This window comes from Mastigoproctus giganteus, chromosome 3, assembly GCF_048544385.1.
Source record: "Mastigoproctus giganteus isolate SK-2022 chromosome 3, ASM4854438v1, whole genome shotgun sequence".
Lineage (NCBI taxonomy): Eukaryota > Metazoa > Arthropoda > Arachnida > Uropygi > Thelyphonidae > Mastigoproctus > Mastigoproctus giganteus.
Window position 1 is genome coordinate 109,475,583 of NC_143577.1, and position 27,436 is coordinate 109,503,018.

Here is a 27,436-nt window from a genome sequence, read left to right on the forward strand (position 1 = left end):
GAAATACATAAACCGCGCTAATATGCAGAACCGCTTGGGAAGTGTCAATTAGTAATATCTTAGATGCCATGTTCCAACCCTATGTGGACTCACAAACCCAGATGTGTAGAGAAAACGAAGAATACCAAACTATAAATACTAAGTACCAATTCACCAGAGAGGAACTTCCTGTGGCTGTGTTGCTTATCAGAGGAAAGAAGTGTCCAGGACTGGACCTTCCTGAGCCAGAAATTATTAAAAAGGTTGTTGAAATTGACCCTGACCTGCTTCTACAGCTCTTCAACCTCTGCCTACAAACAGGAACTTTCCTGAGAGACTGAACGACTGCCAATGTCAAATTAATCATTAAAAATCCCAATAAACTGCCTGAACAGCCAACTTCATACAGACCAAATGCATTCCTTTTCATTTACAGCAACCTCTTCGAGAGATTACTCCTAACCAAACTACAGCAACACTTCCAGCAAGCAAACCTACCTTCTTCCAATCAATTTGAATTCAGGCAGTGTTGATCAACTGTTGATGCCCTCAAGGATCTTCTTGCCCAGGCATACACCCCTGACAAGAAATATTTTTTTAGCCATCTCTGTTGACTTTTCCAGGGCATTTGACACCCTGTGGTGGCTGAGCATCCTGGTCCCACTCAGGAGGGCCAGCATGCCTGGGAATCTATATGGTAGCTTCAAGAGTTACCTCTCTGACAGATACAGCCAGGTGAACGCCCCTGCAAAACAGTAATGAGAAGACTGTATGGAGGTTGTCCCCAAGGCTCAGTCTTGGGGTGATACTGTGAAACTTCCAAATTGACGAGCTCCTGAACATGGATATTGGAGAGGTCTGCTTGCAAGCTTTTGCAGACAACCATCAAGCTTTTGTTTGATGGTAACAGCAAACTTCTGAGTGCAACTTGAGGCACAGGCAAATCATGCCCTATTAATCCTTCAGGACTGGGCCAAGCTTCATCATCTTAAAATCTCTCCCACAAAAATGAATTCTATTCTCCTCAAAAGTGCCCTGAATCCACGAAGACCACCCCAAATTAAAATAGACAACATGACCATCCACCTCTCCAAAGAATTAAAATGTCTTAGAGTACTTTTGAATTCAAAGCTATCCTTCAAACCGCACCTTAATTATGTAAGGAAGAAAATAAGAAAGTAAACTACCTTGGTTTCCTGTATTTCCAGAAGAGACTGAAGGCTAAATAAATGCGCCCTGATGCTGTACTACAAGGCATCTTTATCCCAATTGTTACATATGCATCAGATGCCCGGTATAGAAAAAAGTTAACTTGGCTGTCAACCTCCGGATTCTAGATTCTACTCACCAAGCAATCCTTCTGACCATTACCTGCATTTGCAGCACGGTGAGCACTCACGCTTTACAGGTCCTTGCAGGAGCATTCCCCCTGGACCTTGAAGTGGCATCCTATATGAATTATCTAAAGGCACTGCTTGTTCCCTTTTGGGCTTCAATGCTGATCCTAATAACAGCACACTCCAGAGAGAAGACGGCTCCATACTTACTTGCTGCAGGTGTGGCAGGAACAATGGGATAACTCTATGAAGGGTGAGATCACCAAGAAATTACTTCCAAAGGTTGACAGACTCCATTTCAAATCACCGAAATGGTACTCACTGGATTGTATGCAACCTTCCTTCTAACAGGGCACAGGGCCTTTAAGGCCAAATTAATAACACTTGGCATCATAGATGACCTGGACTGCTGCTGCTGTGGAGAGTTGGAGAGCTGGTCGCATCTGATGTATGACTGCCAGCACTTTGAGGACCTTCGCTGCCAGCTAATAATGAAAATGATGTTCCTCCCAAAAAATCAGGAAAGGTATCTCCTGAACAGCAAGGAAGATTTTGTAGCTTTCTCCAGATTCGCCCAAGAGAATTTGTATGCATAACAGCCAAACCGTGGAAACCAACCACAAGGGAATTAGAAGGATTGACATATACTTGATTTCACCAGGACACACAACAATCAGCTTGGACCACTTACCTAGCCCTGTTGGAATAAACTTGAATAAACAAAATAAGTTGCAAAACCATCCCAACACCAACTAGGGGAGCTGCCCTACCCTGACAACTCAACTCAAATGACCAATGACTAACTAAGACGACATTCAGAACACTACGCATCTGGAGGATAAATCCTTGACAAGGTTTCTATTTTACCCGTGGGACTGAATCCCATGAATGATATAAGGACAATTCTCTCTCAGGACCAGACAATGACTTTTAGCAGCTCTGTTGCCACTATGCCGTATGGCAATCTCTCACTTTCATCCCTCCCCCAGCAGGGGGGAAGGAGATGGGTCTGTGTCTTCCCCCCTCTATCTTTTGTCTGGTGGTCTTCAGTCTCTCCCCCCCCCACTCTAACTAAACTGTCAAAATTTTACCTCACTCTCATTTAACTATCTCGGCCTAATTAAATTCTAGTGCATACCCTCGTTTTTTTTGTATTTTTTTTACAATAGGTCCTTCCCACTGGAACCTTAGGAAATTAGGTGGCAAGGCCTGCCAGAGTACTTATAAAATCTACTAGGTACCTCCCCATGGCAAAGTGTGGTAATGGTGGGTCCCAACAGCTAAAAGGTCAGAAGAATAACCATACATAACACAACACCTATTCCACTCCCCATACACTTTTAAAGCCTCTGGCCTTGACAGTGTACTGTGTCACACAAGCAATGTATACAATGCGGAGATAGAGGAAACCCCTGGTGCTGTTAGACCCTAAACACGCTTTTTGTAACATATCTGCCAACTTCTTTCTGTGGTGCACAGTACTGCCAACTTATGGAAAACACCACAGGTAACCAATACACATTATACAAGTGGTGGCATTCATATTCATTAATACACTTATGAAATATAATTTGGGAGAGACGTATGTCTCTCCAAAATTATATTAAATTGTATATTTTACAAGATGAATACAGCTCATATCTTGTATTCCTGAGACGCTGTCCTTTTTTGAATTAAATCTCTGAAATAGATAGATAGGCATTCAAAAGACACATATGCATTAATTTTTAAACTGTACATTTGTTGAAAATTTTATTTACATTAGGTTTGAATACCAGGAAAAGTGAATCATTATTTTTCATTATTTTTGCTAGAAAGTAATACTTGTAATATAGACTCCAGTGAAAGACATTCTGGTAGTTGCGATAGTTATTGAAATACTAATCATGATTTAAACACTATATTGAGAGTCAAATATGCACAGTGTGTAACTGATTTTATTTATTTATTTTTTTCAAGCTTTAATAGAAAATATCACTCATCACCGTAAAGACTTGAGGTTTCCTGATGAAGAAGATTTGAGTGGAGCAGCAGTAGCGTTACTTAGACTTCAGGATACATACAAATTAGATACATCTGCTCTAGCACGAGGTCAGATTAAAGGAACTAAACCATCTCCTGAACTTACAGGTTAGAATGTAATTTCACACTTTCCCCTTTCTGTCATTTGAAAAAGGAAATAGTTTTAATTTTGAAGTGTTAATATTACTAAAAAGATACAGGGGGTTCCTGGTATCAGAGTAGTCATTATCCGAGTCCCTGCAGTTATGAGGATTTGAAAATCAAAGAATTAAAGGAAGTCCTTAAGAAAATTGACCAAGCACTTGAATATTTTTGTGAGAATGAATCTCTTAATGATTGTGCAGCAAAAGTTAAGCGCGAAGTTAAAGACATAACTAAATACTACGACACAATTTTATCTGAAAAAATACAGCAAGAAAAAAAAAAAAAAAAAACTCTGGATCTATTCTTTATTTGTAAAACAGAAAAATAGTGTAACTTCAATAAATTTTACTTAACCTTACTTGTTCAACATATAATAAAAAATGTCTAATAAAATAATAGTTTTGTTTTTCACATCCTTCAATCGATTTTTTGCTATTTACAATACAAAATGCACATTGCGAAAATTTAGCCCCCATTTTAAGTAGAACCAATTTTCTGGAACCAATTATCTTCAGATAACGAGAATCCCCTGTATGGGAAATAATATATTTTTGAATTCAGCAGCTCTTGGATATCTACACTGAAAGAAAAGAATTTCAGATATTTAAAATTTCAGATGTTGGAAGTTTGAATTTCAGATGATGGACAAAGTTTTTTTTTATCAAGACAAAGGTTTTTATTCTTAGTATTATTGATATAACAAGTGTTTATGAATGTAAGATTTTTAAAATATTTACTTACTAAAATTTTGAAAACCTGTAGTGATAACTGATAAGTAAAACATATTATATGTATACACAGGGTGTTTCAATTAAACATACACTTGGATCTATCTTGTTTATTTTAGTTTTAGGTTATTTTTCATCCTTTTTTTGTTGTTTGTTGACCTTTTTTTTTTCATATTTGAGCTAAAATCAACTGCTTTTTTCTCAATTGTTCACAGTCTTTGGTTAGTCTAAAAATGTCATCTGTACTTCTGAAACAAACGTAAATCAGTTTTATTTTAAGAAAAAACAAAACAAATGGTTGTGGAATATTTGTTTTTCAGCATGTTTGTTCAACCAGGAATGTCTGGCTATGAGTTGTGTACAGATATATGACAGAATATTGGATGTGCTTTTGTATAACAAACATGTAGCTAATTATGTCTTAATTAGATGGAGAGACATAACTATTAATGATTATAATTAGATTTTGAGACAACAGTTAATGATGGGTTGTATAAAAGACATCAAAATTAAATTATTCATGCACATGTAGAGTAAACTCCCATTATTAAACTTCCACTTATAGCATTGTCCTGCTTTTAATGCTCTTTTGTTCTGTTCAGTTCTGCAAAGTGTCATGAATTTTTAACAGCTGTAGCATTCCCATTTAAATGATTTCTTGCCTATATTTCAATTTTTAAGGTCCCAAGAAGGAATAGCCCACCTTCCTCTTAATTTTTGACTTTAGAAAAGGGATGATAGAGAATAGTTTTAATTGTCCTAATCACATATGTTAGCTTATTTTTGAATTTAACTAAGGGTTTAAGTTACAACTTAATATTCATAGAACCTTTGTTATTGGTGTGACTTTGTGGCTAATGTCTTATCTTTTAACTATTAGTGGAATACATCATAGTATGCTAACCTAGTCATATAGCTTAGCATATTTTTGTATTTATTTAAGCTTTTAGAAAGTCGGTAGCATTGTTTAGTATGTATATTGAACCATAATCTGAAAATAGCAGAGCATTATTAAATTTGAAAGTTTCTACAATTCTACCAAAATGCAATAACAGGAGGAAATCAATCACTTTGGCTGTGGAGAGACTGCAAGGCTCATGATGCAGAATTTTTCTCATCATAGGCTGTGCTTGTTAACAGGAGAGACTGTTTTAACAGAGGTGACGTATACATAAATAGATGGGGGTATAAGAATATTTGCTAGTTTGGAAGGATACACAGACTAATCGATTAACAACAGCCACAAGCAGAGTTATAAGTGATTCTTTTATCGCTTCTATTGGGACATGCAGCATTCTGGAAAACAAGGTGTTGGAGATTACAAGGTCTGTGGAGGGGATCTTCCTGTAACAGGCTGTGTAAAGATTACTAAGAGTAAAAACAGGTGTGTGACTTGTGTTTGGTATAGTAAACAAATCTTATGAATTTGAAATACTGGTTAAGTCATTGGGTGCAGAAATTGTAGAGATATCTGAGACATGGTGCCACCCAGACATAAGGGATGCAGAATTTGAATATGGTGAATACAACATGTACAGGAAGGATAGACAGGACAGAAGGGGGATATGTTCTTGGTTAAGAAGAACATAGAATCTAAGGTGGTGCACCCGGTGCATGTGTAGGTAGCCAGTGCAATCTTCAGTCAGTTTGGTGTGACATAAGACCAAGAAAACAAAATAGAGAGTAGGAGAGTATTATAAGCCAAATAAATGAGATCGGTATGACAAACAGTTCTACAGTAAAATAGAGAGGACAAGTAAATCAAAATGTCTTATAATGGAGGATTTTAACTTTCCATGTATTGACTGGAACTTATGGATTGCCCACTCACATAGTAGCAAAAGTTTTGTGCATTTATTAGATGACTGTTTTCTATACCGGTATGTTTCAGAGGCAATGAGAGAAAATAATACTCTTGATCTGATTATCGACAGTGACTCTTCATGTATTAAGAATCTCGGTAAAGAAGACAGAAACCAATAGATGGTGGTTATCATAATATAATGTGGGAAATACATAGAGATATAACTACTGCCAAGGGGAATCATTTTCAGGGAAGTAATCATAGAAGCTATTAAGCTTTTTATACCAACTAAGAGATACTGTTCAAGGTTCAATATAGACGTTATTTGAACTGATAAGACTAGTGGCAAAAAAGAAAATTGCATGGGATGATTGTAAATTAGCTAGGGACATGGAAACCTACAGTATGTACAAACTAGTCTGCAGTCATGTCATGATGGGGATCAGACAAGCTAAGGCAGATTATAAGAAGCCTCTGGCAAAGAATGTAAAGAAAAGTAACAAAGGCTTATTTACAAAGGCTTTTATGTAAACACTAGAAGGAAAGGAATGAATCACATTGGTCTACCAGATTTGAATAGTGTAATTGTTGATGATCCTGCCTGAAGTTGTTGATAAATTGAATAGGTATTTTGTATATATACACATCAGCAATTTTTTTAGGGTTGTGAATGCCAGAAATATATCAAATTCTAACAGGAAGCTAAATGATTTCATGATAACTGAGGGGAAAATACAAGAGAAATTGTTTAAACTAAATGTGAATAAGGCATGTTGGGCAGTAGGATCTACCCAGTCATATCAAGAGAGGCAGCAAAGAGGTAAACAAATGTTTATCCATAATTATGAAGACATCTTTAATTCAGAAGGGAGGTCCCTAGGGATTGGATATGCATGAAAGTCTCTCCAATTCACAAAGGGAGATTATAGCTGAAGCAAGTAATTACAGACTAGTAAGACTTACAGAAAAAATGATGGAGCCAGTGATTACAAAAGTAATGCAGGACCATCTGGATAGGAATGCAGTTATACAGCAATCCAGTATGGATTTGTTAAGGGGTGACCTTGGCTGACCAAACTGATTGGATACTCTGATGCACTAACAAAGCATCAATTTAAACTAAATTTAAAAATAATTAGACCTCAAATACTTAGATTTCAGAAAAACTTTTGATACTGTTCCACATAGAATACTGTCATTAAAATTGGATAAATGTGGCGTTATGGGCAAGTTACTGCCATAGATAAAAGAATGGTTGCATGTGAATAGATAAAGAGTGGTTATGAATGGGTATGCATCTTTGACTAATGTTATTAAAGGGTTACCACAGGGTTTAGCGCTTGGACCATCATTGTTTATTGTGTTTCTTCACTGTATTGATGAATGCATATTAACCTTAACATTTGCAGATGATGCAAAAGTTGGAATGGATGTTAATGACAGAAATGTCATTAACATCCCTTGCTGGAACAAATCTAGAAAAAAGGCATATGGACTGAGAAGTGGAAATTGAGTTTTGTCATTGATAAATACAAAGTACTGCATATGGGTAGCAGTAAACCCAGAATAATATTTCAGTTGGGTTATATCACAAGCTAGTGGAGAACGAAAGAGACCTAAGTAATCGTACAGTCTGACATGAAGTTCTCTGAGCAGCGCAGAAATTTTTCTGCCAAAACAGCTCATGGGGTCCCGTCGATGATGTACAGAAATTTTTCCAACAGGGATAAGAAGGTGATTATTTCATTATATAATCACCTTCTTATGATAAATGATACGAAAGTTGATTAGGACACACCTTGACTAATTACACAGTCTGGAAGCCTCATTTTAAATAGGTGTAGAGAAGTGCAGTGAGATTAGTGGGAAACAAAAGGGCACTCTTACCAAGAAAAACTTCAGTTCTTCAAATTTTCAACATGTGAAATTAGGCAATTGCAAGAAGATCTAATTGAAGTGTTTAAGGCTTTGGCCATCCTGGATGGCATCTTTTATCTGCTCAGACAATACACATAAAGGGACATAAATTGAAATTGTGCAAGGATTGCAGGATGAATATGCAGAAATTCGTCTTCAGCCAACATGAGTTGATTGTTGGAATAAACTTTCATTTGGTGTTGTGGAAGTAAGTGGGTAGTTTGAATAAATTTATGGATGAGGATGGACAGATGATGTGGGAAGTGGTTTTTTTTTTCTTTCTATTTCTCTCACTCTGTCTTTTCTGATTGAATCTGTATAAAATTGCTTTCATGAATCATTTGCCACTACTAATTAACAATCCCTAGAAGTTAATACTAACTTCTAGGAATTGGTAAGAAATAGTTCTGAGCACAGGTTTTTTTTTTTCATACTTAACTCAAACCTTTAAAGTAGATATACTGCTCTTTGTGGCTCAATGTCTAGCAATTAATCATTGCATTCACATGTCGTCTTCAGCTTTTTTTTTTAGAATTATTCATCCATTTCCTTGCTAGTTTTGTTGGCTTCTGTGTGTGTGTGTGTGTGCATTCAACTGGCATCAATAAATTTCATTAATATTGTTGTTATCAATTTCATTATTAATATTAATCTATACATTAATAACATCTTTTTAAAATTTTTCTTTCTTTTAATCACAAAACAAAAGCAAACACAGTACAATAAGTGTGCATGTTTTTAACTTAGATGTTAACTATTACTTCTTAACCACTGCGATAAACTAAAAAAATCACTGTTATCTACCATTCTTCCAGGTACAACAGGCTAGGAATTGCTACCTGAGGCAAGTTGATCAAAATTCAGTGAAGTCCAGTTGTTCCACAACAACCAAATCCTTGCAATGCACCTTTTCAGTGGTTAGAAATTTTCTCATATCCAACCAGTTCCTAATCTTTCCAGTTATCACTCTTTTGCATTATGTTATTCTTTCCAAATTAATGGAAAAATATATTAGCATTAGCATTAGCATTAGCATTAGCATTAGTAGAGGCATATGATGCAAGAAAGCAAGCTTATTCAGCATCAGCCAAAAAAAAAAAAAAAAAAACCCTCTCCCATTTCACCCCTCCGTTCGTTCGAAATACCTGTCCAGTTGAGCTTTAAATTTGTTTAGGCTATCAACTTCAACAACAAGTGATGGAAGTCGGTTCCACCAACCAACCACCCGCTGGCCAAAGGCAAATTTCTGCACATCTATCCGACATCCGTCCTTCCTCAATTTGAATTTATGCCCTCTGAGGTGATTATTCTGAGAAAGATGAAGAATCCCATTGGCATTGAGCATGCTCAAACCATTCAAAGCCTTATACACCTCTATCAGATCACCTCGCCGGTGCCTAGTCTCCAGACTCTGTAATTTGCAAAACTTAAGCCTTTCTTCGTAAGAGCAACCCTTTGTTCCATTTACTAATCTTGTTGCCCTTCTCTGTACCCGTTCCAGCAGCTCTACATCCTTCTTGAAATGAGGCCTCCAGACCTGTATACAGTACTCAAGATGTGGCCTAACCATTGCCTTATACAAGGGAATAATCACCTCCTTATCCCTGCTAGAAAAATTCCTGTATATCATTGACAAGACACCATGAGCTACTCTTGCAGCTCGTCTGCACTGCTCAGAGAACTTCATATCTGCCTGCACAATTACCCCCAGGTCCTTTTCATTCTCCACCACTGTCAGTGTAGTACCGCAGAGTTGATACATTGCTCTGGGGTTACTGTTACCCATATGTAGTACTTTACATTTGTCAATGTTAAACTTCATTTGCCACCTCTCAGCCCATCTGTTCAACCTTTCCAGATCCTGTTGCAGCAGCATAGCGTCAGTAGTGTCCTTAACGACCCTGCCAACCTTTGTATCATCTGCAAACTTAGACATTAAACTTGATATCCCATCATCAATATCATTCATAAACACCGAAAACAACAATGGACCCAACACTGAACCTTGAGGAACTCCACTAATAACATTAGTCCACGTTGAGCAGTGTCCATTGATTACCACTCTCTGTCTTCTGCCACTCAACCATCCCCTTATCCATAGCAGCAATTTGCCTCCAATGCCACACTGCTCCAATTTGTGCAGCAGTCTTCCATGTGCAACAGTATCAAAAGCCTTTCTAAGATCCAAATATATAATATCAAAGTTATTCCCTGCATCCAGTTCTTTTGTGACTACATCATAGTATCCAATCAAATTGGTCAGGCAAGACCTGCCCTTAACAAAACCATGCTGCGTCTGAGCTATAACTGAATTCTTGTCTAGATGATCCTGCAGTGCTTCTTTAACCAGTGCCTCCATTAATTTACCTGGAACAGAAGTTAAACTAACAGGTCTATAATTACTTGTGTCAGCCTTTGATCCTCCTTTGTGAATTGAGGTTACATTTGCACATCTCCAGTCTATGGGTACCTCCCCTGAGTCCAAAGAAGCTCTCATAATTATGGCTAGGGGTTTGCATACTTCCTTTGCTGCCTCCTTTAATATAACTGGATAGATCCCATCCACCCCAGGTGCCTTTTTTATGTTTATCCTCAACAATCTCTCCTCCACTTTCCTCTCAGTTATTACAAAATCATCCAGCTCACTGCCAATGTTTACTTTACCTACATCATTCTCCTTCCTGAATAACTCCTCATGCGTGAATGTAGATGCAAAATACTCGTTTAGATTGTTAGCCACCTGAGCAGGATCCTCAACTGTTGAACCATCAATATCCAGTGGACCAATCTGATTCATCCCTTTCCTTCTCGAGTTCAAGTATGTAAAGAACTCCTTTCTGTTTTTCTTTGCATCCTTTGCCAAGGATTTTTCGTAGTCTGCCTTTGCCTGCCTAATCTCCTTTGTGACTTGGTTACAGACCAACTTATATCTATCATAGGCTTCCATGTCACCCATTAATTTGTATGTATCCCGTGCATTTTTCTTCTCTGCCACATGTCTCATTAGTCCATCTGACAACCATTTAGGCCTAAACCTTGAACAATATTTCTTAGTTGGTATGTAAAGCCTGGTAGCCACCAAGATTAGTTCCTTGAATGCTTCCCATTTTGAGTTTGCTGTTGGTAACACCATCAGTTGGTCCCACTGTATAGAATTTAAATACTGTCTCAGACCATCATAGTCGCCTTTACGAAAACAAAAACCCTTCCCTTTACCTCTGATGGTAGTTACCTCCTTGAGTAAATCCCACTTCAACACACTGTGATCACTTCCTCCTAGTGGTTCATTTATCTGCAGGTTCTTAATGCATGAAGAATCACTACTGATAATCAGATCAAGAGTATTGCTCCCTCTTGTTGCCTCACGAACATGCTGATGTAGAAAACAATCATCCAATAAATCCACAAAAGCCTTGCTAGTGTGTGAGTGACCAACCCACAAATTCCAGTCAATATCTGGGAAATTAAAATCCCCCATTATAAGACTCTCTGATTTACTGGCCCACTCTATTTCCCTGTACAATATATTATTATACTCATCAGAGTCATTAGGCCTATAGCACACTCCTACTCTCAATTTTGATTTCCCTATGCTTATGTCACACCAAACTGACTCGACACTGCCCTGTCCATCGATGTCAACTGGCTTCACTTCCTTTGACTTTATGTGTTTCTTAATTAATAGCATAACCCCTCCTCCCCTCCTGTCCTGTCTATCCTTTCTATATACATTGTATTCCCCAAATTCCAGTTCCGCATTACTTATATCTGTGTGACACCACGTCTCTGATATCCCAACAATATCTGCCTTTGATGTTTTGAGCAATACCTCAAATTCATCAAATTTATTTACCAAACTCCTAGCATTGGTGTACACGCAGGTATACATGCACCTGTTTCTATTCTTAGCTACCCTAACACAACCCATGTGTTTACTTGTAATGCAATGACTACCAGCAGTCTCTGAAATATCCTGCATCTTGTTTTTCAGACTTCTGCTCATTTGAATAGAAGCAGTGCAAGAATCACTTCCACCTCTGCCAGTGGCTACTGTTAATCTATTAGTCCTTGTATCCCCCCAACTAGCAGTTTTCCGACCCACCTAACACTGCCTCGATAGCATCAGCAAACATTCTTGCACCCTTTCTATTTAAGTGTATCCCATCCCTGTAGAAGCAATCTCTCCTGTTAACAAGTACAGTCCAGGCTGAAAAAAATTCTACCCCTTGAGCCTTGCACAATCCCTCCAGGGCCGAATTGATCGACAAGGTTCTCATCATATACTCCCTCCTATCGTGTCTGGGCAGAATTGCAGACACTTTCAAGTTCAACCCTAATTCACGGCTTTTTTTCAACAGTGACCTGTACTTGCTAAGTAATTCCGCCGGTCTCCTACTCTTAATATCATTAGTGCCAACGTGTACAACTATATCACCTTTTGTGCCCTTAAAAGGTGATATCCGCTCTACAACGTCATCAACCTTTGCCCCTGGCAGACATACCCTGGTCCTATTCCACCTATCCTTTTTACAAAGCATGTTCCCCGTTTCCCTGACAATAGAGTCACCAACAACTACTAGTTCCTGTGGGACCAGCGCATTCTGCCTAGGGGGCTGCCCCTGTGTTGCCTGATGACCAAGTGCAAGCTCTGGCGTTGATGTGGGCAGCTGAGAGCTTGATGGGCCCCTCAATTTATTTCCTTCGAGGGCATCCACTCTGTCCTTCAAGGTCTCATAAAGGCCCATAACAACGCTGAGTTGTCGCCTGATTTCCTTGCACTCCTTACATCGTGCACATACAAAGACATCCCCCTTGGCAGTATCATGTCCCGTACCCGACTGCTCCGCAAACATCAAGCAAACAGTGCATTTTAATAGACTGTGATTCAGAGGGCAACTGCCCCCCTCAGTTCTCCCCTGAACCACAGCACTCCCATTAGCTTGAGCCTTTTGCTTTGCTGCTCTGGTCAGAGTCATGATTCCAATTTAATTCAATAAAATTTAAAACAAAAATTAAATCCTTAAGTTATATCCCAAAACAGTTATGTTATATATATATATATATATATATATATTTTTTTTTTTTTTTTTTCGGTATCTAGTGTTCCCTTTATACAACTTCCGTATCACGTGTACCACTATAGTTATGTATTAATTATTTGTTACGATTAAGTCGTTATATATATATATATATAGAGTTAAAGATACAATTTAATTGACAATAAAGTTTATCAAGATTAATAGATTTACTGATTAATTGACAATATTATATTATGCAGTATACTACACTAAGCTTATGCTATCGTGTAAAAATGGCGGGAATTCACGAACGGTATTTCTACGGACTCGTAAGTATTGATTAGCTTCGAAATCTCGCTATCTCAATTTAGAATAAACTAAGGATCCTGACTAGGTCTATAATCTACTTATAGAAGATAATTTGATATAACAATTGGTTAATAAATCGACTAAATTTGGTTAAAAGACCTCTCGTTCAATTTGTGACACGTGGATTTGATACCGTTACCGATACTAAGTAATATCTACGAAATCTCTGTCTAAGTTAAACTTTAAACTAAGTATCGTAACTAGGAATATAAAGCTACTCTAGAAAATAAGTTAATATGACAATTTAAACTAATAAAGCAGAAAATAAATCAGGAAAAACTTCTCTGTTTGAAGAGCTTTAAGGAGCAATGTCTGCCCAGGCGAACCTCGCACCCAGATTCATCCAACTGCATTAACTGCCTTAAGCTATCTTGGAACCTTCCAACTGAATAATGATTGCCAATATGGATTCTGGTGATGTATATTGACGTATATTATTCATTTTTGGATAAATTCAATGGAAAAATCTGGTGAAACTTGAAACTCTTGATGTTTTTAAGACAGAAATTTGATCATGTTTGAATAATGGTCTTCTAAACAAGCTCTAATCACGTGGCCTGCCTGCTAACTGTATTTAACAATTTTCAGCAAGTATCCAGTTTTCTCTCCAAATGCTCACTAAGGATGGTGGCTACTGGCATTCTATCTTCTAACTGCTCCACTAATCTGTTATATTAGAAGTCAGGGTAATCTGTTAGAGATTACCCTGACTTCTAATCTCTCCTGGCATAAGTATGTCACGAATATTGCTTCCTCTGTAAAAAAAAATACTGGGTTTTCTGTTTTTCTCTAGCTGATACTTTTATTCTATTTATTCTTGAGATTGTATGCTCACTGTATACAAATCTCAAATCCATCCTACCATGGAATATTGTTCCTTCAGCTGAGACAGTGCCCTTAAACCTTTCTTAAGCTTCTTGACTCCATTCAAAAGAATGCATTCAGATTAAGTAATGAAACTGTCTTTTACAAATTCTCTTCACTGTCTTTGTCTCACAGAAGTTTAGTTTCTACTGCATTCCTTTTTCTATGGGTACTTCTGTCGTCACTGTTTTTCCAAATTGGCATCTGTAATTCTCCTACTCTCTCCTAACCTAGTTTGAATACATGCTGAAACTATTCAGTATCCATTTACTGTCCAACTTCATACTTGCAGTACCAACTTTTTTTCTTTCTTATTTTAACCCTTCTATTTCAGCTTTCTGGAACAACCTTCATTCATACGTACTTCACAAAAAGTACAACTCAGAAATTCAAGTCTAATATCAACAGATATCTTCTGTATTCTCAGGCTTTAATCCCTGCATGGTACTAATTACTATATGTTCTAACATCTTTTGTGTTTGGAGTTTTCATAAAAAAACAATGAAAAAATTGAAAAATAGCTTCCAAAGAGTGGTGTCAAGTCATTAGTGGTGGCAAATGATACAGGCTTATACAGCATTAACCAAAAAAACAAAAATACCCTTCCATCCCCCTCATATAATTTATCTAGCCCTTTAAAATTATTCAAACTGTCCACTTCCACAATACCAGGTAGAAATTTATTCCGAACAATCAACTACCCATTACTCACAACTGAGTAATTGGTATGATTCACACAAAACAACAACATTTTGAGGCGCATTATAGCCATAATAGCTTATGCGCCTTTAAACTCCCATAACAACAACAACAACAACACTTCATTAGAATAGGTAAATGTGTTTTGTACTGTTTAAAGCCATATTTGTCATATTTAAAGCCATATTCAGTCATATTTGTATGACATAAATTTTAATATAAAATTGTTTTGTCATTTTACTCTGTTTTCTAGGTTATGATTAATGTTTAATTTCTCAGAAACAGTTTGAGATTTTATATTTATGGAAACAATTTTTTTTTTTTTTGTCTGTGCAATATTCTCCTACAAGTGTTCTAGCTAATTTTAAAACACCTTATATACATAATGTACAGTATGAAACCAAAATATCCATGTCAGACCAGCTTCAAAAAATGAAGTAGAGAGGAAGAAATCTCTGAACACCATAGTTCAGAATAGAATTATATAGTCAGAGCTCTTTATAGCAATGATCTTTTTAACACCCTAGGGTGTTATAATGACTGTGTTGTATATCCTGGCCAGTTTTCCATAAACCCAATGCTATTTTATATTCATTACAATCTTGAAAAATGAATGCATTCTCTGTAACGACCCAAAAAATTTTCCACAACTCTGTCTTGTTTTTACTTTTTATGTTACAGTATTCACATATCTAAATGAAAGACTGCTACTTTATTGAAGCTAATGACAAGCTTTCAGGCTGATCATGAGAAATAGGCAGATTTACAAAGATGCAAAAAAAAATAGCAAATACTTCTTTTGTTATATAAACACAAGAAGGAAGGGTATGAATCACATAGGTCCACTTGATATTAATTGTTATACTGCGGATAGTCCTGCTCAAGTTGCTCACAAGCTGAATAAGTATTTTGCATCTACTTTCACATTTGAGGAATTCTTTAGAGAAATGGATGCTTAAAAGAGAATAAGCTTTTATTTATTAACAAAACTTTATATTCTTACATTATGCAAAATTATTAATTCATAAAATTCAAAAGTGGCAAAAAATTTAGTCAGATAAAATTATTTTTTTCTCTTATATAGGGTTTCTACTTCTCTTTTCAAAAACCAACAATAGTCATCCATCACAGCTGGATCCCACCTTCCTTTATATTGTTTCATTATACTTACATCCTTTTGAAATGTAAGTATAATTGTTCGTCACTAACAGACTCAAGTTACCATGAAAAAAAAAATCCAGATGTGAATGCAAAAGACTGTATTTTTTTTTTAAGGGACTCCAGCAAGCTAAATTTCTATAGTTGACCTGGCAATGGTGATATCCCCATTTGTTGCAAAGGCAGTGGTGGGGCAGCTGACAGGTGCTCATTTTTTAAACTTCTTAATGAATTGCAATACTTATTGTACATGATTTTTTAGGTTTAAAAAAAATTAAAAAATGTCATTAAAGCAGCTGCATAAAAGATAATTTTTTTTAAATTCTAATTTAATATTGTCAGTATTTCACCTTTTGTTAATGGTTTGTAATACTTATTGTATGTAACTTTTTAGGTTTAAAAAAAATTAAAACATGCTCTTGAAGCATAAAAAGTATAAAAATAAAAAATTAAAGGAAAGAAAAGCTAATAATATTATGTAAAAGTTAATAATATAATATTATATGTATTGATATTATTGGTTACTTCCATTTTCAGGTTTATTCAAATTTTATTTCAAATTTGGTGCTATTTGAGCATTTCACAGTGCTTTTCACAGCATGCAAAATTTGAAATCTGGTAAGTTGGATTATTGCATAGTAGCAGCCATTTGTAGAGAATATCAAGTTCCATGTTATCATCTGTACTGTGTAAAAACAACTAGGTTAAGATGGTAGATGTTATTCAATTAGTGGGAGAGGGAAAACAAGTAACCTGATACTTTAAACAAGCAAAGCATTGGCACTTATCTGGTACCATGCCAAATAGTTGAAAAGATAGTGATGAGGCACCTGACAGGTACTTGCACTCAGTCTTTGTAAGGAAATGGTAAAAAAGTCATTTCTGAAACTATTTCAGTAAAAGTTCAATTATATTTAGGAAGGTAGAAAAAATTTTAGATTTTTAATCATTAATTATCAGTTAATGCATGAATGTTATTTTTGAGGGATAGATGCTATGTGAAGTAACACCTATGCCGGGTTAAGAAACTAGTTTTCCAGTTGCTTATAGTTTCTTTGTTTTTGTTATTTAAAAAGTGTGTAAATGCAATTTAAAAATCTGCCCTGTAGCTACATGAATGAGATTTAGTTTATTGAAATAGTAGTACTAGTAATGGCAAATGATGCAAGAAAACAAGCTTATATAGCATCAGTCAGAAGGAGGGAAAAAAAGGTGCCTCCGTGGCCAGGTGGGAAGGAGTAGCAGTGCGTAGCACATGCTTCTTGATTAGACTGGGGTTCGAGCCCATCACCACTAAATACGGAGGATGCGGAAAGGTCAGGGAATGACCACTGCATATCCCCGGAGCAATATGGCCTTAGTTGCTAATGCTCCTAAAAACCAAATAACAACAACAACAACAAGGAAAAAAAAAAAAAAAAAAACTCTGCACTTCACCCATCTGTACCCTCCAAGAATTTGTTTAGTTCTCCCTTGAATTTATTCAACCCATCCACTTCCACCATAACAGATAGAAACCTTTTCAAACAATCAAATAGCCACTGGTTGAAGGCAAACTTCTGCACATCTATCCTGCAACCATCCTTCCTCAACTTAAATTTATGCCCTTTCATGTGTGTAGTCTCAGCAAGTGAAAGAATGCCATTAACATTCAGCTTACTCAATCCATTCAAGGACATAAACGCCTCAATCAGATCTCCCCACAGGTGCCTGGTCTTGAGATGCTGCAGTTTGCAGAACTGAAACCTTTCTAGATAAGAGCACTCTTTTATCCCCTTCACCAATCTGGTTTCCCTACTCTGCACCTGTTCCAGCAGGTCTACATCCTTCCTAAAGTGAGGCCTCCAGACCTGTATACAGTACTCAAGATGCAGACTAACCATGGCCTTACACAAAGGGATAATCACTTCCTTATCCTTGCCAACAAAGTAGTAGTAGTAGTAGTAGAGGCATGTGATGCAAGAAAGCAAGCTTATGTAGCATCAACCAAAAAAAAAAAAAAAGAGTAAAATAATAATAATAATAAAATAAAGTAAAACAAAATAAATAATAAAAGAAAAGAAAATAGACAACTTATGTATTTCGTATTTCCCTTCTCCTGTTGGTAAATCCAGCTGACCTTTGAATTTCCCCAAACTGTCTGCCTCTACCACCCATGTAGGTAACTTATTCCAGTAATTTGTAACTCACTGGCTAAAATAAAACTTCCTAAATCCAGTATAAGCATCTCTCCCCATAACTTGAATTTATGGCCCCTAGTTCTAGAATCATTTATAACCTTTAAAATTTCATCTGCACCCATTTTGCTATTGCCTCTCAGAGCTCTTTTCTCAGGAATGAATTCTCCTTATGCTGTAGAGTCCTTCACAAGAAGGAAGGGAAAAAGTAGAAACAAACATCAGCTGATGGACTCTGCAGAGATAGGATGATGCATGTTTACCACATTTATTAACTTTCCATTTCTTATTTTGTTGCAAAATGATCACTTTCACAATAGGGTGTATGCAGATTCCACAATCACTTAATTTTGGAAATTCCAAATGTTTGTGCATTCATTGGCTGGGTGGGACTTGTGAGGGGCAGCTGTTCCATGAAAACAAAGTTCTCTGCAACTCTGGAACAGTGTATACACTCTAGTAATGTGAATTATTAATTTCATATCAGATGAGTGATACGAATTTAATCATTCCTTCTGAATGTTAGTGCTTGCCTCTTTCAAAGTAGACAGTCCTTTTGAAATGTGTGTAGGGAGATACAGGGATATATTAACAATTCAGTAGCATAATATGCATACTCATTGATTAGTATAACACTCATGTTTGCAATTGTATGTGTAGTTGTTAAAAAGTTTCCACCCAGCACTAAAAATGTAGTATTATATGCTTTCTTTAAAGCAAATGTTTTATTAACAACGATGTTATTTAAAAACATTTTTGTTAACAGCTGGAGATTGTTTTGAACTTGGAAGACAGTCGTATAATTCTGGAAATCATCATCATACAGTTTTATGGATGCAAGAAGCTCTTGATCGCATTGATGAAGAGACAAATAAAACAGCAGACAAGACTGATATTTTGGAATTCTTAGCATTTTCTACATATATGGTAAGAGGTGTTAGAAATTTCAAAACTAATAAAAAAGCAAGTAAAGACTAGCACACAAAACTAATAGAACAAAAAAAAAAAAAAAACCACTGGATTGTTGATTAGCTGTGATTCATGAGGTAAATAAGTGGCAAATAATTTTTGTTAGATATTAGTCTTCCTGCCACATGATTACATATAATGATTGTCTGGCTATAAACCAATATGTAGAGAGTTACAGGAAAGTTTTCCATATAGTGAAAGGCACTGTTAATGAGGTTTTGCTGTTCAATTAATTACTAATGGATTATTCACAAATTACACGTTTTTTTTCACTGTTTAACATTTCTTTTTCCTCTAACATTTCCTGACAATAACTTTGACACCCTCCTCATTATTTTGTCATAAAAAAAACTTCAGTTTTACCTGGTTTCCTTACATTATGCAAATCATGTAATTTGTGAGTGGCTCTTAATTCCCTTAGTGCTACCTTACTGACCTTTCTTCCTATAACTGCATAATCATGATATGCATCGAGTAGGTCTTGCTACTTATGGCTAGTCACATGAACTTATATTCTTCTGTTTTAAGTTTTAGCCCTGTCACCTTACACACATCATTATGGTAATAAAAGTTCAGATTTTAATTAAAAAACCTATGTAGAGTTTTTGTTTTTACAGTAAAATTCAGAAGAACTTGTTTGTAATGAGACAGGTATAATAAGATCACAGCTTTGGCAAGAAAATAAATGGTTGGACACAATGTATTTTAAGAATAAAATTTGTGGCTTATATGAACCATAACTAATTTAATGAGCCATTTGCAGTTTCACCTTGCTTAGGCATGTACTTAGACATGCATGGCTTAATCTCTGAAACAAGTATATGACTACTGGCAGGATCAATCAGGTAGCATTTGCAACAGTCCACAAATGTACTGCAGAATCGCTGCAGAATCGTTTCTGGATGCAAATTCAAACCCAGAACATTGCCCGATCAGCGCTTCGGCTGAAACGGGTGACTGGATCTGCTGTGTAGACCAATGGGCACTATTTTGCGAATGGAACAAGAGGCATAGAGGAGAGGCGAAACACATGTCGAGGGGGCCACAGGATGCTGCACTTTATCAGAGCCAATTAGCCATTAAAATTGATCACCTACAGCCACAAATATTTCCCAGGGCTCACATCTAGTGAGTATGGGCTTGCTGCCCCCAGGGTCCTGAGCTGGATATCATCATTCTTCTCTTTCTTGGTGATTCCTTTCTACTTCTGACTCTTGTTTTCTCTCCCTCTCCCTCTCTCTCTCTCTCTCTCTCTCTCTCTCTCTCTCTCTCTCTCTCTCTCTCTCTCTCTCTCTTGGCAGCTCCTTGTGTTGCATTCTATACATGACAGCTCCTTGTGCTGACATTTCTATTCTTGGCAGCTCCTGGTGCTGCTGGCTTTCCAACAGACTGTGAACAGATGTTGCTCTTTCCAATGGAGTTTGGACTTTGTCTGAAATTTAATTATATGTATATTTATTTTTTATGTAACTTGATTATTTTCAGTTTGTTCATATCGATCTATCTGTCTAGCACTCAACCCACTATCCACCATGCATAATGGATATAAGTATGGATATAACCTCAAAGAAGGAAGAAAGAACCTGTACACCCTCACCAACCAGATATACATGGATGACTCAAGCTCTATGCAGCAACCGAGAAGCAACTCCAGCAGCTACTCCAGATCAACAAAGAATTCAGCAAGGACGTCAGGATGGAATTTGGTCTAGACAAATGCAACACAAAACCCACACACTGCATCAGGGAAAATTAGTTGGCTGAAACTACCAGCTGCTGACTGGTAAAGAGATCAAAGCTATGACAGAAGGAGAGACTTACACATACGTAGGGATGATGCAGGCTCAGCAGTTAGAGCACAAAAAAAATCAAGAAGTGCCTCACCGAAAAATATCATCAGAGGCTCAGAAGCCTGCTGAAAGCAAAATTGAATGGAGGGAACACAGTTAAAGCCATAAACACCTATGCAGTCCCAGTACTAACCTACTCCTTTGGGGTCATAGATTGGACTAACACTGAGCTAGAGGATATCATGCGAAAGACAAGGAAAATGATGACCAAGAGCCGCCAACACCAATCAGAATCAGCAGTGGAGAGACTAAAAATAGCTCGAAAAGAGGGAGGAAGAGGACCTGATAGAGCAACAGAAAACAGCGATATTTAACTTGAAGGATTACTTCGAGAACAACAGAGCACCAGGCCATAAGAAAGATAGATAAGTGGTATACCCCACTCAGCCTAAGCGAGGAGCCCCCTTCTGCCTAAACGGCACAAGAAATGAAGCTAGAAAGATGGGCAAAGAAGACACTCCATGGCAGACATCACAATAACCTCTATCAAGATCACATCGATAACATTGCTTCCAATGCATGGCTCACAAGTGGGATGCTCTTTCCCCGAAACTGAAGGATTTGTGCTGACCATCCAAGACCAGGTAATCAACACCAGAAACTATAGAAAATACATCGCTAAGGAGCCCAGAATATCAGATGACACATGTTGACGATGCCACCTGGCCTCAGAAACGATCCAACACATCACTGCAGGGTGCAAGGTGATTACCCAGACTGAGTACACTTATAGACATGGCCAGGTAGCCAGGATAATACATCAGAAGCTAGCGAGGTAATACCAGTTGACTAAAGAAAGGTACCATACTACAAGTATGAACCCCAGACAGTACTAGAGACCCCAACCCACAAGCTGTACTGGGACCACACCTTAATAACAGATAAAACCATCCCGCACAACAGACCGGACATAATCCTTGTGGACAAGATGGAAAAGTCTTCCTACCTGATTGACATAGCAATGCACAACACTAGCAATGTCCAGAAAACCCACGAGGGAAAAATTAGGAAGTACACGAACCTGAGACATTAGGTCAAGGAGATGTGGCATATGCAAGAAGTAATGACCATCCTGATCATCATGTTGACCACTGGTTTGGTGCCAAAGACCCTACATAACAGCCTAGCAGCAATAAGTGTCCCAGAGAACATCTACGAGGAACTCCAGAAAGTCGCAATCTTGAACAGCTGTAGGATAGAGAGTTCCTTGACCAACAGTAACACCGGACATTACAACCACCCTGTGTACTTGGTAGCAGTACCTGTCATGGAGTGCAATTACCCAATCAGAGAGAAATAATATAAGAGCAACAATAATAATAATACAGTAATTGTAAGCATTGACATAACGAGTAGATATTATGTCAGTTTTACCCACCAAGTTCAACGGCTTATAATGATATCAAAAGAAGGGTTTGTGTATGGTTACTCTTCTGTATAGTGCTGTACACAAGAGTAACTGAGAATCTGTTACTCTTCTGAACAGAATATGTTTTTGAAGTAACAAATATGCATTTAAAACAGATTTCATAGTAATGCAATTTTCAGAAATGTGTTTAAGGTACCAAAAAACAGAATTGGAGATAGTATTCATTTCTATAACACCCATGGATGTAGTGGACAGGGTATCATTCAGTATAGAGTGACTGTGGGTAAGGAGCCTGTGCTTTATTAAATGCTTAATTCTCTCTCTCTCTCTCTCTCTCTCTCTCTCTCTCTCTCTCTCTCTCTCTCTCTCTCTCTCTCTCTCTCTCTCTCTCTCACACACACACACACACACACACACACACACACACACACACACACACACACACACACACACACACACACACACACACACTTTGAAAACACATTCACATTGCAGTAAATTGCATTGGTAGCAACAAAAGGCATACCATAGAATGTTATTACTGTAAGCTCAGCAGAGCAGGCAGTTGGCATTTGATATGAAGTGACCATAAAAAATAGTACAATATTAATTGTGTACTTGAGGTATACAGCTTTCACGGTCACTTCTAATGAAAAATTAGTTCATTTAATCTTTATGAAATTTTTTATTTTGTGATGTAAGCCTTTTTAGTCTACAAAATTAATTCAGTTTCACGTTGATACAGTTTGAAATAAAAATTCTTACAGTTGGGGAGAAAGCAGGCATTATTTGTGAGCCAGAGAGTGGAGCAAGTAATGCAGTCATTTGCCAAAACCGTCTTCTTTCCACATAATTAAAACTTAGAGAATGTTGCTCTTAATTAGTTTAAAATGTGAGGAAATTTTAATTTTCCAATTAGCAGTATATTAAAATGGCATTTTCAGCTTGGATTGTTCTAAAACTTCAAACTTAAAAATTTGCTCATTATCTAGGACAGTCTACGGATCCTTTCAAAAAAAAAAAAAAAAAAGTTTATTTACGGACCCCTTCAAAAATCAATAAAAGACCCTATATATATCTGAGATGTCATAATAAATAATGAGTTTAGGCCAGAAGTTTCAGTCGATAGATAAAAATAAAGATAAATAAGTAAGGTGTGACAGATGCACCTAAATGCACAGAGCAGCAGTAAAGGATGGAAAAGTATATATATGCAAGTAGGATTTAATAAGTCTGATAAATTAGTTTTAAGTACGCAAGGTGCCAAGAAGGGTGAGGATAGCAGGAATAAGTATTGTAGGTTTGTAAAAAGAAAGAAAAAAGAATATGAATATCCTATATGTTATGATGAATTAAGGGAATTATAGGCTGCATTGCAAAGCCAATTAGGGGTGAGGGAACTGTAAACTAAATACAAAATGATTAAACAAATAAAAAGTGAGATACAAGCCATCAGAAATGGGTGGGCAAATTTTTTTTTTTTTTTTTTTATATGTAAACCCCAAACATGAGAGGTGTTCTGTAGACTGTAATTTTCAGGAAATACGTATGAAGGAATGTTGTTCCAGAAAACGGCAGTTGAATGAATAAACAAGGAAGATGAAAAGTTGGTTCAGTGAGTTTGAAGTTGAACAGTAAATGGATGTTGGCTGGTGGTGCCACGTGTTTGGATTGTTTTGAAAGAGAGAGCAGGAATTATAGAAGCTAATTCAGAAAAACAGTGCCCATGGAAGTATCTGTAGAAGAGGCATGCAGCAGAAACAGTACGTCTATGAGACAGTGAGTGCAGAGACTCTGTTAGAGATGAGTCATTAATTAACCTAACTGTCCTCTTCTGAATGGAATCAAGAAGCCTGAGAGAGGTTTTAGGGGCACCACCCCAGTTGTGGGAACAATATTCCATGGCAGGGCAGGGCAGATTTGTGATTTATACAGAATGAGCAGCTGTTTGGAAGAAAAGTAACGCCGAGAGCGAAAGAGAAAACCAAGTTTTTTAGATGCAGAAGAAGCAAAATTTGTAATGTGCTTGTGCCAAGAGAGATTAGAAGTCAGGGTAATCCCCAAAAGAGATATATCATTTTGCCTAGAAATCAGAGTGTCACTAAAGATAAGCATAGGAGCAGAAGAATCCTTTTTTGCGAGATATAAGACAAGACTGAGTTTTAGAAGGGTTGAAATCAACTAAGTTGTCTTTGCCCCACTGGAGAATTACCTGAAGATCGTCATTTAAGGAATTGGTAGCAGATTTTCGAGAAGCTGAAGCTGATTGAGCAGGACAAGGTTTCTCAAAATGGAAAGTGGAATGCATGTACCATCATTGGCAAAACTATGGATAGGATTTCCAATCAATGGAAGAAAGTCATTAATATACAAGAGGAAAAGAGTGGGGGAAAGAACTGAACCTTGGGGGACACCGGCATTAGTGGAGAAGTTAGAAGATAGAGAGCCATCTACCGTCACCCTCAGTGAGCGATCAGAGAGAAAACTGGATAACGAATTACTAAAAACAGTTGGCAAACCATAAGATGGAAGCTTGTTTAGACCTTTTTGCCAAACACGATCGAAAGCCTTTGAGATGTCAAGAGCAACTACTTGGGTTTCACCAAACCTTTCCATTGAATTAGTCCATAAATGGGTAACATAAGCCAGAATATCACCAGTGGATCGACACTGACAGAATCCATACTGGCGATCGTTGATCAGATGGAAGGTTTCTAGGTAGTTTAAAATTTGGTGGTTAATTGATTTCTCCATTACTTTAGAAAGAGTAGAAGTAATTGCAATGGGATGATAATTGGATGGGAGGGATTTGTCACCCTTTTTAGGAACTGGCTGGATATGAGAAAATTTCCAAGCAGAAGGAAAAACACCTTTGGAATAAGAAAGTGAAAAAAGGCAGCAAAGAATAGGAGTAAGTTCAGGAGCACAGGTTTTGAGAACAAGTGGAGAAATACCATCGGGACCTGGAGCTTTCTTAGCATCAAGATTCGTCAAAATCCTTCTGACATCCTTTTGACGGAAGACCACAGGAGGCATTGAATGGAGCGTGTTGGGAATAGTGGGAGGTGTTTATCAAGATCGTTAATGCATGAGTTGAAAGAAAAATGGGATGCTAGCAGGTCAGCTTTATCCTTGGCTGAAGTGACAACAGAACCGTCTGGTTTGGACAGAGGTGGGAGCAGAGATGGGCAAAAGTTGCGGCGAATAGCTCTGGCAAGAGACCAGAATGCTCGGCTACCATTAGGGCAAGAAGCAAGTTTTCTACTCTTTGCCTGTTCAAACTCTAGTTTGGACTGGTTAATAACTGCTTTACAATTGTTGCGACCTTTGGTGTAGGCAGAAAATGAAACTGAAGAATTAGAAACAAGCCAATTACAATATGCAACATTCTTCTCTTGAGCGGCCTTAGCACATTTATTGGAAAACCAAGGTTTAGATAAAGGACGAGATTTTAAAGTGGAGTGTGGGATAAAGGATTCCATTCCTGCAAGAATAAGTTCACTGACACGGTCTGAGCAAACGTTGACATCAGAACTTTTGAAACAGTAATCTGACCAAGGAAAAGAAGAAAAGAAGTCTCGCAGGTCATCCCATTTTGCATTCTTGTAATGCCAAACAACACGAGGTTGGGAATAGCCATGAAATAAAGGTTCCATTGGAGAAGAGACAATCACGAAGTTGTGATCTGAAGTGCCTAAAGGACCTCTCACTTTGACCGTATAATTAGAAGGGCTGTTTGTGACTTTAGTTATAGGTAAAAAAAAAATGCAAAAAATCTGATGATAACTAAAGTAAATATTGATACGTGGGAAGGTATTTTATCAGGGGGACTACACCAAACCAAGCATCAGGAACTGCGTTTCTAAGCTTGTCCATAACATGGAAGGAAAGTGAAATAAAGCAGCACCATTCTCGCACATATATAGACAAGTAGTCCCAATGCAGTGTCAGTAATATGAGAAAAGTAAAATTAAGGATAAAGCTAAAATAAAATATAAGTAAGTGTTTTCAGAGTAGGGAAAAATATTTTGAATTTATGTAATTTAAAAAAAAAAAACAAAACTTTATTTTTTTGTGTTGAAATTTGGTGGAACAATTAAGATTTAGAACAAGTAAATGGTATAAGGTAAGGTATTAAATTGAGAATGGGGAAAGGATAAAAGAGTAATTAAATAAAGGCAAAAATAGCAATAGAATGAGGATAGCAGGAATATTCGCATCACCCTCATATTGCACTAATAGCTTTATGAATGGGAAAAAGGTAGAAGTAGAAAATAAAAAGATGAAAAGTATAAAAAAATACTTAAATAGAAAAGTACAGAAAAGTTTTTTCTATTAATATTTTAATTAGTATTTTTCTATACTTTTCTGTTTAAGTATTTTTCTTTACTTTTTTATTTAAGTATTTTTCTCTACTTTTCATCTTTTTACTTTCTACTTCTACCTTTTTCCAGTTGTTCTTTACTTATGTAAACTCTAGAAGGAAGGGGATGAATCAGATTGGTACACTTGATATTGATGGTTCAACTGTTGATGATCCTGCTCAGGTAGCTAACAAACTAAATGAATATTTTGCATTGACATTCACATGTGAGGAGTTATTCAGGAAGGGGAATGCCAGAGGTGTATTCAACTCTGGCAGTAAGCTAGAAAATCTTGTAATAACTTGAGAGTAAAGTGGAGGAGAAATTGTTGAAGATAAACACAAGAAAGGCATCTGGGGTGGATGGAATCTATCCAGTTATATTAAAGGAAGCAGCAAAGGAAGTAAGCAAACTCTTAGCCATAATTATGAGAGCTTCCCTGGACTCAGGGGAGGTACCCATGGACTGGAGATGTGCAAATGTAACCCCAATCTACAAAGGAGGATTAAAGGGAGACATGGGTAATTACAGACCTGTTAGTTTAACTTCTGTTCCAGGGAAATTAATGCAGGTACTAGTTAAAGAAGCATTGCAGGATCATCTAGACAAGATTTCAGTTATACCTCGGACACAGCATGGTTTTGTTAAGGGGAAGTCTTGTCTGACTA

The 27,436-nt window shown here is 37.0% G+C and overlaps 1 protein-coding gene across 1 annotated transcript in view; it reads left to right on the top strand.

Moving 5' to 3' along the window:
• Positions 1-27,436, top strand: part of LOC150088215 (prolyl 4-hydroxylase subunit alpha-1-like) — a 244,939-nt gene that overhangs the window by 71,503 nt on the left and 146,000 nt on the right. The window contains exons 5-6 of the mRNA XM_090370629.1: positions 3,276-3,446; positions 18,983-19,143. Of these exons, the coding sequence (XP_090226755.1) occupies positions 3,276-3,446; positions 18,983-19,143 (332 nt within the window). The remainder of the gene's footprint in view (positions 1-3,275; positions 3,447-18,982; positions 19,144-27,436) is intronic.